This window comes from Saccostrea cucullata, unplaced genomic scaffold (assembly GCF_032062105.1).
Source record: "Saccostrea cucullata isolate Sc308-1 unplaced genomic scaffold, CSIRO_AGI_Scuc_v1 ctg5961, whole genome shotgun sequence".
Lineage (NCBI taxonomy): Eukaryota > Metazoa > Mollusca > Bivalvia > Ostreida > Ostreidae > Saccostrea > Saccostrea cuccullata.
Genome location: NW_026929256.1, coordinates 18904 through 35843, shown reverse-complemented (window position 1 = coordinate 35843; position 16940 = coordinate 18904). Strand labels below are relative to the sequence as shown.

The 16940-nt window shown below is 31.7% G+C and overlaps 1 protein-coding gene across 2 annotated transcripts; it reads right to left on the bottom strand.

The window, feature by feature from the left end:
- Positions 1–3294: 3294 nt before the first annotated feature.
- Positions 3295–14325, bottom strand: LOC134280235 (nacrein-like protein P1). Of its 2 annotated transcripts, none has more exons than XM_062762645.1 (3): positions 14305–14325; positions 3982–4071; positions 3295–3724 (listed from the first exon to the last, which is right to left on the bottom strand). In XM_062762645.1, the coding sequence occupies exons 2-3, from the start codon at positions 4040–4042 to the stop codon at positions 3477–3479; spliced, it is 309 nt and encodes a 102-aa protein (XP_062618629.1). In that variant the 5' UTR covers positions 4043–4071; positions 14305–14325; the 3' UTR covers positions 3295–3476. The 2 variants fall into 2 exon arrangements, with proteins under 2 accessions (XP_062618629.1, XP_062618630.1); XM_062762646.1 differs by lacking the exon at positions 14305–14325 and adding an exon at positions 4769–4795.
- Between the last annotated feature and the right edge of the window lie 2615 nt (positions 14326–16940).

Genomic DNA, 16940 nt, shown 5'->3' with positions numbered 1-16940 from the left:
CTTAAAAAATCCCTATCTACAATGGCGAATTCATGCTTTAATTTCATTGGCTAATAGCAAAAAAAGTAGGTCATTGACCTACATGTTTTAAAGTAGATTTTGTCAATACATACGTGTGTCTTGCTGATTTAATAGATGGGTTTTAATTATCATCAGTAGATTTTTTTTTCCTTCTGAGTAAACAAGTACCTTAAGAACACCTCTGGAATATGTTCTTGGACAGGGATTGAGGGATCTTGATGCGCCATATGAGACAGATGATGTTTTGTTCTAAGCTGCTTAAGGAGATTTGTGTACTATTGCTCGAGCTGAGATATTAAAGTAGATACAGGTTGTTCAACGAAACATTGAAAAATTATCAGGAAGCAAGGAGGATACATCAAATACTAAAATTTCACCTAGGATGCATATATTAAATGAAGTATAATTGATCGAAATTCACTAACGCTAAAGCAAATTGCACCATTATTATATGCGCTCCCACATTAATTTCCATCAGTATATATCGTCGATATATCTAAATGTCGACCTGAAGGCCACATGAAAGATTTTCTTGCATCTCGCGTATGTTTAATTAAATAAATTCTGCTTCATATCAAAAATAAAAGAAAAAACGTATATTCAGATTATACATGGTTATCTAAGTTTTCAGTTTAAACCCTATTTTTTAAAGTGATTCTAGAGTGTGTTGTGATAAAAATCAAACATGCACCATGTTGCGAATTGAAAAGTTAGGTTAATGTCATTTTCATCGCCCCAAAATTCAAGGGGCATAACAATATGTACTTTGCAATGCCTCAACGCTAGTGCGTTTCCAATGTACAGATGTCGTGAACGACTAGCTACCAGCTCCTCTCAGTCGCTTGTGTACAACTTGAGCACTTTTATGCTGATTTCTTCAACCAGCAATTGTAGCAGCAGTTTGTGGGGCAGTTCTCAATCGATTGCTGAAAGGGGATCTGACGGTTCTGTCTGGGTGTGGTAACCCGTTCCCGACCAGTTCTTGGTCTGTCACCCGTGTTCTTAGCTTTAGGAGACCTAGTTTAACCGCTGCAAAGCCGATTGATGTACACTAAATGTAGTTGAACCTCCTGTTGCGTAGCTTCGGTAATCCTCATAGTTAGCCCGTGTTGCGTTCATCTTTGTTAAGGCGTGACATTGCAGCATCTACATTGCAATCAAATCTTTAATATGGGATTAATAGGAATATTTATTGTTTCTCTAAATCCAAAATGTATATGAAAATAGACCCCAGATTTACAAGAAATCATGCAAAACACTATTTTCATAAACATGATTAATTTAAGGAATCACTGTCTAGTTAGGAGAGTATGCCAGGGCATAAACAATAGTGGGAAACATGGGATAATTTGCATAACGGGCGAATCCCCTTATGCTAAAAGAATCCCTTGTTTCCTACTATTGTTGATGTCCATGGTATACTCTCCTAATGAGACAGTGATTCATTATATTTCCATTTTTACTTATAATAACAATCTTAAAATACATAGAAAATTAGTAGATTTGAAATGTACGAGTCCCCATGACGTCAAATTTTACTATTAAGGAATGACTCTAATTCTTATTATTCGACATAACCTGATTTAAGCCAGTTTACGCTTTCGCGGATTATAAAAAAGCGTAAACTGACCCAAACCAGGTTATACACGAATAATTTGGACAAGAATTAGAGTCATTCCTTATTATCTTATTTTAAACTGATTAAACAACTGTGGGTGTAAAATCATGCTGCTTTTTACGAGTTTAAATTTGCCGCTCAATAATACATCCCTAGTAACGGAAGTCATGGTTAACAAGGGGAGGTAATAACTTATACACAGATCTAGCAGCCATAATGTTTGTTTAAATGAGGTAAGATGGAGCTACTGTTTGAAGTTAAAGGTACATTTATTATGTCTGGAAATTTCCATGAATCCCAAGGACTGGAAATGAGGGGATTGCATGGATACAGATGATTCAGCTGGTTGTCAAGGAGATGTGTCCCCATACTAAACCAGGTTATTAAGAAATAATTTGCGTTCCTTTTTGGAAATCAACCAATGAGAGACTAGAATACAAACAAAATTAAATCATTAAAAAATAGTCCCATAAAAACACGAAACAAATTTATTGATTATTTAGTTACTGTAGTCAAATATCAACATTTACAAAATAAACAACAAAAGAATTTTAAATAATGATCAAAGCAATCTTGTCACTTCCTAGGTCACTTCTCCGCCGCCATATTAAATGCAATGTTGCAGTTAATGAAACGGGAGTTGGTCAGCTTGGTTAGGAAACAGATTCGTGTGGATTTTAAAACAGCATCTAGGAAGTTGAGTTGCTTAAGAAGTCGGATGGTAATGACTGAGGGACGATATGTCTGTATCAGATGATGGAGAGCAGATCTATGTGTCAATGCCGATTTTTCTACGTGGTTCAGATGGGCTGTTTACCATGTTTACGGAAGTGGGGTTCTCGGTCTTGCGAGGCCTCGGTGAAAGTGAAAGTGGATAGCGTTGAGCTAGTGACTTGCTTTTGATCCGAAGATGATTCATTATTCATTTTGTTTGTTAAACGATATATCATATCTAATTACTTAGTAAACAATAAAAAAAAACATATTTTCCTTTACTATATTATACGCCAGTGATATATACATGCAGGTTGACATTTGACCTTTCAGTAGTATTTCAATAGAGAAATTTACATGCCACAGGAATCACGGAGAAATTAACAAGATTCACTTTCGTAGTGTTTATCATAGGGAAAACAATTGGAAATGGAAATATAAAGGGAATTATTCAACACTTGGGTTTTAAAACCCCATGTTTTCTTTTAAATAGATCACAGGCGTCCAATGATAAAAAAGTAGTTGCTCCATATACTTTTTCAAAATTTCTTTGAAGAGTAAAACAATATGCTTTTTTTTCTGGTTGAGTATATAAACCAGTTGTGTATGGTTAACGACTTTTTCTGTTTATTTCAGTATTAAAAATATTTAAAACAAGATGTGTTTGTGAAACACTATGCGCCTGGTGGCAACAAAGTTCAAAAATGATATTTTAGGCATAAAGGTAACAGTCAAGGCCACACATTTGAAAGAGCTTAATTAGTGAAATATGTACACAAAACATGAAGTCTTTATCTTTAATGGTTGAAAAGTTATGCCGAAGGATAAAGTTTGCAGATAAACAGACAGACAGGACAGGAAAAAAACAATATACGCCCCTGATCTATCCATCCGGGTGCATAAAAAATGAAAGCTATATAAAAAAATACAAAAAACAAACATCAGTCTATTGATAATTTATTCTTGATATATGTGTGGTTTTAGAGTACACTAGTCTCATAGTTCAATTCAAAGAAGCAGAGAAGAGTGTATTGGTGATTAACTTTCAATATTTTTAGTTTTACAGGACACTTGTCTCATTGTTCAATTCAAATCAGATTCAAAGTCATTTCGTTCTCTGCAATTATCGTCTTCGTCCACCATTACCGTTTTTCCCTTTTCCTTTATCGCCGTTATCGCCATTATCGCCGTTATCTCCGTTATCACCATTATCGTCGTCATCGCCGTTATCACCATTGTCGCCGTTATCGCCGTTATCACCATTGTCACCATTGCCATTATCGCCGTGATCGCCATTGTCGTCGGTATCGCCCTTCTGGACTATAACTTCGTTATTGCCTTCAGATTCAGCCTCAGGTTCGGTGTATGGTCCTGTAAAGTTATGCACATTTCATTAAATCATTGAAATATGATTAAAAAGTTTAGTTTATTTTAAATAATATACTTAGATGTTAATGATCTTCCATTTATTTATTAAAATTTTGTTAAATTTCACTCTGCAGATAAACATAAGAGATGATTAACAATGTATTTAATTTTTTCTACAAGCTTCAGACAGACAGTTTTAAAGCAATGATGAATGTTTTAAGACAAACTTTAAAAATGTTTTAATAACAAAAAGGACTTACCATTATTACAGGCTGCCATATGGATCAGGCAGACTATCAACAGTACAAAGAAAGCCCTCATCTTGTTGTTGAATCAATTGACCTCTCAATCTGCAAATGTAAGCAGTTCTTACATTGAAGTGCAAATGAATTAAGATATTATTTATTCAGGAATAACAACACAAGTTTGCCAGAAGGAATCAGTGCAACTTCATTGTACTTCATTGTACTTTATAGTACTTTATTAGCATATATAACTGTGTAAGTACTTCAATCACAGAATTGTTTATCGAATATTTTTGGAATTTTAGGGTATCATATGCAGTTTTACTTCAAAACTGAAATACTACTACTGAAATATTTGAAATGATGAACGATTAATATTGTATATAGTTTTGTTTGTTCAGGATTTATCACCTTTCGTATTTCTGAACATCGAACCCACCCACCCCCAAAACACACACACGAGCAACAAATTTTAAAACAATAATTCATTAAATATTTTCAATGTAGACGTTTTACATTAATGAACAAAATTAAGTCCTGAGGAGCAAAAAATTGCTTTTTTATTAACATGGAACGCCACGAATAGAAATGAATTCCAATAAATGTTAATTGACATATAGAAATGATTATGTTCTTGATAATGCTTATAATGAAATTGATGATAAAGAAAGTAAAAAAAAAAAACCCAATAAAATCCGTATTGAAAATAAGAAAAAAACAATACAAAAATCATAAGTAAATATAGATCAATGCATATAACAAAACTATAACTTGTAAATATTAAAAATGGGAATAGACTTACCAGGAAAATCGGTTAAACCAAGTTTGTGGTTGTCTTGCAAAGTCTAAGATTTTTAACACTTATATATAGAGGGTCTTGGAGTAAATTAGCGAGAAAAAAATATTGCTGTCAGAAAACTGACAGATGCTTATTTGATGCATCCAATCATTCTAGTTTTATTCTTAACGTGCAAAATGAATGTTTAGCCATTGGATATTTTGTTTTGTGCATTATAATGCACATAAAACAAATTATGCCAACATCACATATTTAAGATACTGGAAAGAAATCCTTTTTTTTTACTTTTTAGACAGTGAAGATTAAGAAGAGGAAATATATCATTCAAAGGAAACGATGTTCACAATAAATTGTGAAAAATAAAGAGAAAAAAAACAGACTTAAAAAAATTGTTTTTAAATGCGTACGAAAAAAGAAAGGAAAATAAATAAATTTATCGCTTACTTTAACGATAAAATAGAATTAATCTTTTTTTCTATAAAAAAAATATGTATTTCATGCACTTCTGCTTCATATATTTCAAATAATGTATTAAAAATTACCTATTGTAATACTAGTATAATTATTTATGTTTATTTCGTTAGATAATAACAGATGCATTAAACAAATTGAATGATATATGTGGAGATTTAAAAAAGTATTTGTAAAAAAAACAAATCAGGAGCAGAACGAAAACGGACATCTTAACATCAGAGGTGGGATCAGGTGCCATGGGGGAATGAGTATCACCTGCCAACCGTTCACACCCGCTTTGTGTTTCTTTTCATGACCGGGAATATAAGAAAAATACGTCGTCATCCAGTGTATAATTAATGGACTAACAATTATAGTATGAAAACCGTCAGTCAGCATTTGACTCAAAGGTAAATTGTATTTGCTGACAAGGCCATTTTATTGACCAGAGAACCATCACCTGAGGGATTTAAAGTCCATGCAAATGAAGGTGTATAAAATCAAAGCCGTGTGTGACTTGTCGGCAGGGGATGCTCACTCCTCCATCATATCTTAATACGAGATTTTATTATATTTTATAATAATACAATACAATGCAGTAACTTCTATAGCGCATTATAATAAAGGCACTCTAGTGCGCTTCATATAAAATGCAAGTATAAAAAATGGAGAACAGATTTCTTTTTAAAAAATACATAATATATATTTGTGCGTAAAAAATATTTCTAAAAGACTTTATATGTACTAAAAGACCATAAAATATTACTTATATACTGTACGTTTAACTTTAACATGTAAATTATCCTCATATTAATGAAACATATGGAGATATCGAACAGTATTCAAGAACAAAAGTCCAGAAAACAATACAACATTGGAGCAAAGCAAGCATGGGCCTCCGAAAAATCAGAGGTGGAAAGCTGTGCCATGGAGGATTGGGTACTCCCTGCCGACCAGTCATGAAGTAAGGAAGCTTGATTACCTGATAATTAGATTTAATAATGATTAAAAGATCAATGATTTGAAGGGTATAGTAGAGTTATTTTTATTTGTAATATTCTACATATGTATCTTTAATGATGTAAAAAAAAATAATGTCAGCTTTTTTTCTTGCAGGAAAAATAATTTTCCAAGAAATGACACAATAACAGCCAACATGCAGAAATTAATAAATAATTTGCAACATGCATTATGTCATTCACATTTGATGCTGTATTTTAATGGTTTGTTACCTTATTTAGAATATCAACTACTAGGAGAAATTTATCAAAATAATATATCGTCGTTTTCAACCGGTATAAAGAAGAAAACTTAAAATTCAACTTTTAATTACAATGTTCATATCAATGTAATGGACAATTAGTCTTCTGCAATCATGTTTTAAATTGGCATCTTCTTGGTGCACCACCCCTTGCAACGAAATTATAGTTGAACATGTTTTCTAAACTAAAAATACATGGAAATTATTATCAAGTAAAGCCTATTTTGATATAGTTTGAGAGAAAATAAAACAATCAAACAATCACTGTTGCATTCATTTGTTTTTCATCAAAGGTTTCCATTTAGCTTCCATCACATAAATACTTTTAAAATCTTGTGTGTTTGTGTTCTTGTTTTCCTAGTCTTAGCTAGCTTGTTAAATATGACAATAGTACGTTTATCATTTAATTTCTATAAAATGCTTGATTCTAATTGGATTAAAGATTGTTTTGATAACTGCATCAATAAAATCTAGAGTCCGCTTGCACTAAGCAGCCGGAACTACTTTGGTTGTCTTTAGTCTTAATACATGTATATTTCCCGTTTCCAGATTAATTACTTTTTGAAGGAATAATCAAATAGTTGCTTTTTTTTTTACTTTAATAGACATTTTCCTGAATTTCGAAACCTGTTCGTTACGTTTCTGACTTATTTCCTACTTTCATTTCTTTTTTAATTATCCCCCTTTGCTAAACAAACCAAAATCGTCTGCATGACAACATTACAGTTATGGGAAAGAATGAAGGAAATCAGCACTCTTATGTTAAATGAATGTCTTTGAGATAACTGGTATGAACAATGGAACTGTGAAGAAATGTTTTCATGCTACTAAAGCTGCAAAAATGCCGTTAATGTGTTAATTCTTAGGAAACGAATGATCGAGAAAAACGACACCGCATGATTGTTTGCAGTTGGCAACAGACTCTTTCAGATTTTAAAGCATTGACAGGTTGTGATACGTATTTATATGTTCGAATTAAAATTCAGATGAAAAGGAGCGAATAGGAAATCCAAAAATTTCTCTGACCTTGAAGTAGGGCCTAGAACTGTTAGGATATTTAAGTAGCTTCCCTTCACATTTACACACTTATAGGGGAAAATACACCCATTGGGATTTAGCAAAATATAATAACACAACAGGTAAATTTTTTGTGTTAAATAAATGTTAATGATTGTTTGAGAAGGTTGGTAATGACACGACAATGTTTTAGTTTTTTTTTTGTTGGGCCTAGGAAGTAGGCTAAGCCATTTTGAATTTCAGCAACATTAACGTTATTGTGATATATTCATACGCACTGTTTTTGATGCGTAAATTTCATTGTAAAGTGATAGAAATTTTCATTTTATTAATTTAAAATCATAATTAAATGATAAGAAATGTCAATGTAATATTTTTTCTTTGATCAAAGTATCAAAGAAAAAAAAATTGAACGGAAAACGTTTTCATCAATGCACTACGCGCAAAAAATATTACATTCATTTCTTAAATTATATGTTCATTGCTTTATAAATCAGATATAGCTCATATAATTTCTTTACATATTTCTACAATTGTGACGTCACAAGGGCTTCCTTTGATTTGATCAAGTAAAATGATAGTATCGTGTAAAACATGTAATTAAAGAAATTCCTAAGCTATATTGCTACTAGCAATAAATATCTGAAAACCCTTTCATCTATTTCAGTCTTTAATAGTGTTGAAAGCGGGGCGATATGTTTTTCTTGTAGATCTCTTGTTTTTTTCTTTTTCTTTTTTGACAAAGTCAATGATTTTATTGACGTTCAGATAATTCCTATTCCCAGTATGAATCATGTTTTTCTACTTCTTTGACATTTAATTTGAAGAATCAATCTGCATGTCATGAGAGGTTGTTAAAATTTGGAATGAATTTCTATCGAAATAAAGCCGAATTTCTTGTACTTTATTTGGATGAAAACGCTTCAGATAAAAAAAATTGTTTTCGATTTTAATTAAATTACGACTTGAAAGTATCCAGCCATTTTATCGACATGGTAAATATCACTTGGTTTGCTACATAAACATAATGAAAGAGACAGTTAAAAGCGTTAAAAAATTATAGCGAATTTACCGAGTTTCAAATACTAAATTCATTAAGTGATATTTCATCTGTATATTGCAATAAAAAATAGTACATTTAAAAAGTTACAAAGTAAAATAATACCATGTTAAATATAAACGTGTTATTCTTCAAACTTAAAAAAAATTCATATGACACTTTTTGGTGAAATAAGTTAAGAAAAATAAATAATACAAGCAGTACCTGTAAACTGCTAACTTTTCAATCTTTAATTACTCTTTTTTTTTCATTTTTTAAGTAATTTGTATTTTCAGGTTTGTGAATGGAACAGATACAATTTTTTTTCCAAAATGTAATATATGTAAAGTTATTTAATACGAAATTTTAACGTTGAATAGCTTATTGAAAGAATAGATATTGTCTTTTAAATTAATATTAAATGATTTAACACAAAAATAACCTTTAAAAAACTTATCGTTGAAAGAATGTTTAATTTTTTTCCAAAAATTTGTGTATGGCTATAGCATGAAATCAGCTAAACCGGTGAGTACGTTATTTATGCAATGAATATTACTCTGAAGAAAAATTAAAATTGCCTTTCGTCCATGGTTAAACATGAAGCAGTCATTAATAAAATACAGCAATAATTTAATGGCACTTTCCACCTTTCAGAGAAAAAATAGAACTTTTCCAAGAAAAGAGTTAATAACTGCCAACATGCAGAAATAAAAGTATAAAGTGATTAATTGCATGCATTATGAAATTTGCATTTCATGCAGATTTCCATTTGTTTATTTCTTTATTTAAAATATCCAAGACCAAGAGCAACTGACCGAAATGATGTATCATCGTTTTCCTGTAGAAAGAAGTAAAATTCAAATTTTACCTGAAATTTAATTTATCTTAGAAATGAAATTCATCACGAAGGTAAACATTTGTTCTGCAATCTAATATTTAAACTAAACCTTCTTGGTCCACTTTTCTTCGCAATGATATTAATCAACATGATCTTTATTCTGTCAGATGATGAAACATTTTCATGATGGTTTTATATATTTTCAATTCAAAAATTATAATAATATAAAAAGAAAATGTTCAATGTGTATTTTTGGCCACTTTTGGCAAAGTGCTCAATTTTTGATTGACCATTAGAATAGAAGTTTAAAAATCAATTTTTGTCTTCAGTTGAAAGAAGAACCGTTGCTAATACTATTACACTAAAATATGATATTATAAAGTAATAAACTGTATCACCTGCAAAAACAAACGTATAAGAATATAACTTAGTCAAGTCTCCTAAAACATTTCGTGAACTATGTTTTTTTTCATATCATTTGAAGTCGTGATTCAAAATCACGAGAGGAATTAATAATAATCAATCCAATGTCATATTAAAACGTCGGACGAAAGTTTAATTAAACCTGATTAACAGCATTAAAATAACTAAGCCATTGGTACAGGGCTGCAACAGAAATAAGAATCCGTAACGGTTCTGCAAGAAGCTTACTTAAAGCAGCTAGTCGTAAGTCACCTTGTCCTGTTTGGCGAGTTATGTTTGATTACTGAGAACAGGCGTCTCATGAGAGCATGGGCTACACAACATCAACCAATCAGGACAACTTCGACATTGGCGCTATACAATGTTCAGCGATGAAATCTAGATTGAATTTGAACTTTGTAGATAGTCAGATTCGTGTTTGGCAACGCTTTCTCGACGTCAAGATCAGTGCATTATCAGTCCACATGATTCCTTTGGGGTGCATATATTGATCAGCTATGGTGGACATTCAAAAAAAGAATTTAATGCTTAAGAACACCTATGGGGTGTTCTTGGACATCGGTTGAGGGGCGGTGATGCTCCAACCAAGACAAATGATGTTTTGTTCTAAGCTTCTCAAGGAGCGTAACGTGAAATTCCTCGAGCTCAGATATTGAACTAGATACATTATAATGAAGTATACTTGATCAAAATTCACTAACGATAGAGCAAATTTCACCATTAATACATGCGCACACTTATCAATTTCCATTTGTATATGTCGTCGATATATCTAAATGTCGACCTGAATGCCACATGAAAGGTTTTTTTGCATCTCGTGTATGCTTTTAAATAAATTCTGCTTCATATGAAACCTACCCTTAAGACCAAATGTATGTTGCCAGGCATCCTTTTAATATCAATCGGTCACTTTTGTGAACAAGCAGAATTATTTTTTATCAGAAATTCAAAATAGCCAATGGCGTGATAAGTATATTTCCGAGGTTCTTTTTTAAATATACAAACCAGTTGTGTATGGTTAATGAGTTTATGTGTTATATGCAGTGAGGTAACTGATTTTTTATGTAGTGATGTAACTGATTTTTTAAACTGAAAACTGAAGTTTTCTAAAAGTTTTTTTTTTTATATATATTTAATATCTATCTAAATATGATTAAAGTCACTTCTTGAATAATATTTTATTTTTGAAAATAATTCCTGAAGCTTCTCCTCCAAAGCTGCCTCTTATGAAATACTAATCGATAGCTTCATTCAAAAACCATAACTATGATGATCATGCAAGAACCTTTTTGTTAGTTGGGATATGTTTTGATGTCCAATAAATCAAATAAATTTTAAACAGAGCAACTACAGGTCTGAAAACATTAGATGTGGGATCAGGTGCCATGTAGGAATAGGCATATCCGCCATTATCTTAGCATGATTTAGTAAACTGAGAAATCAATAACAAATTTTATAGCTAGTAATAGCATTATAATTGCTATAAATGATGTCGGTAAGCATAAGCATTCAACCTAATGATAGAGCATTTGCAATAATTGTTATTCTGTCAAACATTTATTCTGAAGTGTTTTATTTACACTAGATAATTGATATCCGTGTATAATCACATTGATTGAAAAAATCCTGTATTTGTTTCGCGATTACTCATAAAAAGATTAGTAACCATGCGAAATGAAAGCAATGTAATGTTGAAAAATGACATTAACAACGTTTTGTATAGAGCATTTAATACTTAGTAAACTTCAGTATTTTTAAATGTGACACAATCTATTTTTTCTGTTTAGTTCAGTATTAAAAATAATTAAAAAAAAGATGCGTTTGTGAAACACTATGCGCCCGGCGGCGACAAAGTTCAAAAAATCTATTTTAGCATATAGGTCACAGTCAAGGTCACACTGTCATTTGGAGTCACTTTAAAGAGCTTAATTAGTGGAAAATGCATACCAAATATGAAGTCTCTACCTCATATGGTTCAAACGCTATAGTAAAGCTTTACAAAAGCTATTTTTAGCATATCGGTCACATTCAAGGTCACAAGATCATTCATCTTCCCAAGTCAAGAGTTTCTGATCTGCTCTGCTCCACATAAACCCTTGACTGAATAGGCTTAGTTTGACGGAGTTTACTGTCACGCCATCTAGTGATATTACACATTTTGAACTCTACTGACCTCTGCTATTAGCCAATTAGAGTAAACGAATTCAACAGAGAATTCGAGATAGTATTGGTGGTCGGTAATAAATTCAATATAACTCAATTAAAAAGCTGAGACAAACCTTTAACGGGGCTATTTAATGATAAAGACGTTATCCTTGGGACTAAAACTGGTGTGTTTTTCTATTTACGATTTAGTTTCATTTTAAATAAAATAAAGATGTTGATTGGTTCATGCAAACTTGCATGAGGCTAGTCAGAGAACGCATTTCTAACCCCGTCAAACTTAAACTATTCGGTCAAGGGTTTATGTAGAGCGCGGCGGATCAGAAAATCTTGACTTGGAAAGATGAAGATCATTGACCTTGGTGTCATTTGAAAGAGCTTAATTAGTGGAATATTCATACTAAATATGAAATCTCTATCTTTCATCGTTCAAAAGTTATGACGAAGGTTAAAGTTTGGAGACAACAAGGTATTTTTAGCAGGTAGATCACAGTCAAGGTCACAAGGTCAATGACCTTAATGTCATTTGAAAGAACTTAATTAGTGGAGTATTTATACTAAAAATGAAGTCTCCATCTTCCATGGTTGAAAAGTTATAGCGAAGGATAAAGTTTGCAGACAAACTTACAAACAGCTAAACAGACAGGCAGACAGGACAATATAATATATGCCCCGGATCTCTTGATCCGGGCACATAAAAAATCTAAAATTAAAACATCAATCAATGAACAGTCTATTGATAATTCATTTTTGATATATGTGTGGTTTTAGAGTTCACTCGTCTCATAGTATAATACAAAGAAGCAAAAATCAGTATATTGGTGATTTATTTTAAATATGTCTGTTTTTTTTTTTACAGTACATTTGTCTCACTGTTCAATACGAATCAGATCCCAAGTCATTTCCTTTCCGTTCTCCACATTTATCGCCTTCTTCAACCATCGTCACAGTTAGTATTCCCCATTCTAAGTCCACGGCATTCATGGCCTTTATTGCCTTTACGGCCGTTATCGCCATTATCGCCATTGTCGCCGTTATCACTATTGTCGCTATTATTGCTACTGTCGCCATCGTCGCCGTTATCGCCATTATCGCTGTTTTCACCATCGTCGTCGGCATCGCTCTTTTGGTCTTTTTGGTTACTGCCTTGATATTCAGCCTCAGGTTCGGTGTACGGTCCTGTAAAGGTATGCACATTTGATTATATCATTGAAATATGATGAAAAATTGAGGATGTTTAGTTTATTTTGAATAATATATTTAGTTTTTAATAATCTTCTATTTATCTATTGATTGTTAAACTTCACTCTCCGGATAAATATGAGATGATAAACAATGTATACTTTTTTCTACAAACTACAGCAATGATTAATGTTTTAAGACAAACTTTAAAAATGTTTTAATAACCAAAATAAAAAGACTAACCAATATTACAGGCTGCCATATGGATCAGGCAGACTATCAACAGTACAAAGAAAGCCCTCATCTTCTTGTCGAATCAATTGATCTCTCAATCTTTAAATGTAAGCAGTTCTTACACTGAAGTGCAAATAAACTAAAATGTTATTTTACCAGGAAGAAAACATAGGTTTGCCAGAAAGAATCTGTCAAACTTATGTAGTACTTTATTGGCATATATAATAGACAAAATAGTCTTTCAAATAAACGATTTAAGATCCATTTTCCTTGAAAGTAGAGTTCTAAGACGTACATGTATATCTTTCTATAAGTACAATTAGATCAGAAAATTAAAACCTATAAATTATCAGTAAGCGAGGTTCTATATGTTTAATAAGTAAAGGAGATATCTTTTAACATTTAAATCAGGAAATTGTTTCTTTTATAGGGAATTTTAGGGCAAAATGTGTAGTTTTACTTCCAAACTAAAATACTTATCCTGATATACTTGAAATGAAGAATGTTTAATATGTATTATTGTTCGTGGGAATTTATCACCCTTTGAGCAACGAAACACCCAACCCCTCCAACACATAAATACATTACCAACCAATTTTAAAACAATAATTCATTACATATTTTCAATGAAGACGTTTTGTCAGCAAAATTAAGTCCTAGCGAACAAAATAATTGCTTACTTATTAACAAAAACGCCACGATAAAAACCGAGTTCAAATAAATGTTAATTGACATATATAAAATTGACTTTTTCATTGATGCTAATAATGATGATAATTATGATAAAAAAGTAAAAATTAAAAAAAAGAATACCAAATAAATCCATGATGAAAATAGGGGAAAAAACAAATACAATTCATTGGTAAATATAGAAAAGTGCATATAGCAAAAATAGAACTTGTTAACATTAAAAATGGGAATAGACTTACCAGGAAAATCTGTTAACCTAGTCGATAGTCCAAGATTTTTAATGCTTATATAGAGGGACCTTGGAGTAAATAAACGAGAAAAAAAATATGGCTGTAAAAAAAGTGACAAAGGCTTATTTCAAGCCTCCAATCGTTCTAGTTTTATTCTTAACTTGCAAAATGAATGTTCTGTTACTGGATATTTTTTTGGCATTTTTTTTTCACATGAAAAATTTGCCAACATCACATATTTAAGATTTTGGAAAAAAAATTATGACTTTTGAGCCAGTGAAGTATAGTTTGATAAAGGAAATATATAATTCAAAGGAAACGAAGTTTTCAATGTAACAAAGGAAAAAAAAAGAAAATTTGAAAATTGTTTTAGATGCGTTCAAAAAAGAAAGGATGATAAATAAGGTTTTTGCTTACTTTGGCGATAAATGAGATTTATCTTTTTTTTTCTAAAAACAAAGTATTATTTCCACTTAGAAAACTATTTCATGTATTTTAAACAATGTTACTGGACAGTAGTATAGTTTTGTATATTTATTTGATTAGATAATAACAGATGCTTTGAACAGATTGAATGAAATATGTGAAGATAAAAAAAGTATTCGTAAAAAACAAATCTGGAGCAGAACAAACACGGACCTTTTAAACATCAGAGGTAGGGTAAGATATGATGATGAAGTGAGCATACCCGGGTGATTGGTCACACACGCTGTGCGCTCCCTTTCACAATCGAGAAAAAATGGGAAAATTTGTCGACAATTTAGTAGTGTGAAAATAAATGTCTAACAATATGCATTAATAACGTCAGTCAGCATTTGACCGTATTTGCTGACATGGTCATTGTATGGATCATAAAACTTACGAAATAATTTTTATTTTCAATATTGCTTTACAAAAGTGTTAAATTTGAATATTAATAATCATTTTTGAGGCGATTGAAAAATTCATTTAAGTCTTGTTCTATTTCATGATCCTTGGGCAAGGCCTCCTTAACCATATAGAAACTCAAGCATCTTAGTAGTATCAACTTCAGAGTGCTTGTGTGCACAATCAAAAGTATTTAACAAAATCATTTTGCAAAAGACCAAAGACAAGAAAAGCAAATGTTACGTTTAGAGTTTTAATTGTAATAATTAAGCAGCTGTCAATGATGTAAAAAAAATCCTGTCTGCTGGAATAAAGAGTTGCAGAAAATGTTTATACGATTGATTTCGGTTTGAAAAAAAATCTTTTTTTTTTATTTTTCCAGCTCCTTGGAATTTTTCAATATCCAGATCTGAGTTAAGGAGTACTCAAGTATGTATTGAAGCACAGTTTTCCAAAAGTTTTCCTTCATTGCTTTTAATATTTTAGTGAGAAGTAAAGAAAGAGACCCTGTAGAACATTTACATTAACCCGCAATGTATGTTTTTTTAGGATTTTAATGAAGTTTTGGAATTCAGTAGAGCTATGGTTATTCGAATTTATATTGAATGTTGGGAGTGATAAAATACTTAAAAACAGACATATTATTTTAAAGAATCTTTTCTTAAGAAAGAGAGCTTTTGGTTTAAATTTGATCACAATTTGTAGAATTAAATTCCAGTTCCTCCAAAATACAATGAATACTAGAGGTACTGTGAGCACTAGGCTCAATGAATGATACCCCGCCTCCGATATGCTTCTGACGGCAAAGTTCATGTTTTGTTCAAGTGTCAGATGAAAAAGTAAAATAAGAGGTGCATAATGGCATTACGTAATAAAGAATTTGTGAAATAATTTTCAAATTTTATCTCGTGGATAAGAAATGGGTAACCTTCAATATCACGAACCTTATTACTATAGACAATGTTGTTACCTGCTTTGTCAGCCGGGATCAGTACACACTAGTTTCTCGGATTTTTTCACTTCTAAATTATTATATAAAGAAGGATTGATGGTTTTCATATTACCCCCTAATTCGCTTAATATGACATTTTAACATATTTTGCTATGAAGTTGAACATTTAAATCATCCTCGTATCAATGGAACATATGAAGATAAAGAACAGCATTCACTATCAGGAAGAAAACAATACTACATAGACGCAGAGCAAACATAGACCTTCAAAACATCAGAGGTGGGATCAGGTGCCATGGAGGAGTGAGCATCCCCTGCTGACCAGTCACTTCCGCCCAGTGCTCCTTCTTATGAAGTAAAAAAGCGTTAGTTAATTATTAGATTTAATAATGATTAAGATTTGAAGGATGTAGTAGAGTTTTTTTTGTAAAAATAATTGCATGTTTTAAGATAAATCATTTTGCAAGTGGAATTCATATATATTTTTCTAGTATGATATATTATACAATTATGGACTGTTTAGAAGGGAGACATCACCAATTATCAGGTCTGAGTAGGGTTGTCACCCGAGGGCACTTTCAAAATATGTCAACAGACAACTTTGACGTCATCGTTAGAATTTATTGTTTACCGATCCCGCATATTTAGCAGTTGTACTTATAAATAGGAGTTATCTCGCTTAAACCACTGTTTTTTCATTCAAAGGGCGACAACACAGTTGTAACCTGCATGCTCGCTTACGCTATTTCATTGTCATCTGAAGGGAGATAACAGTTGTCACCCTGCGCATGAGGGAGACATCACGAGTTGTCTCCCTGCACATGAC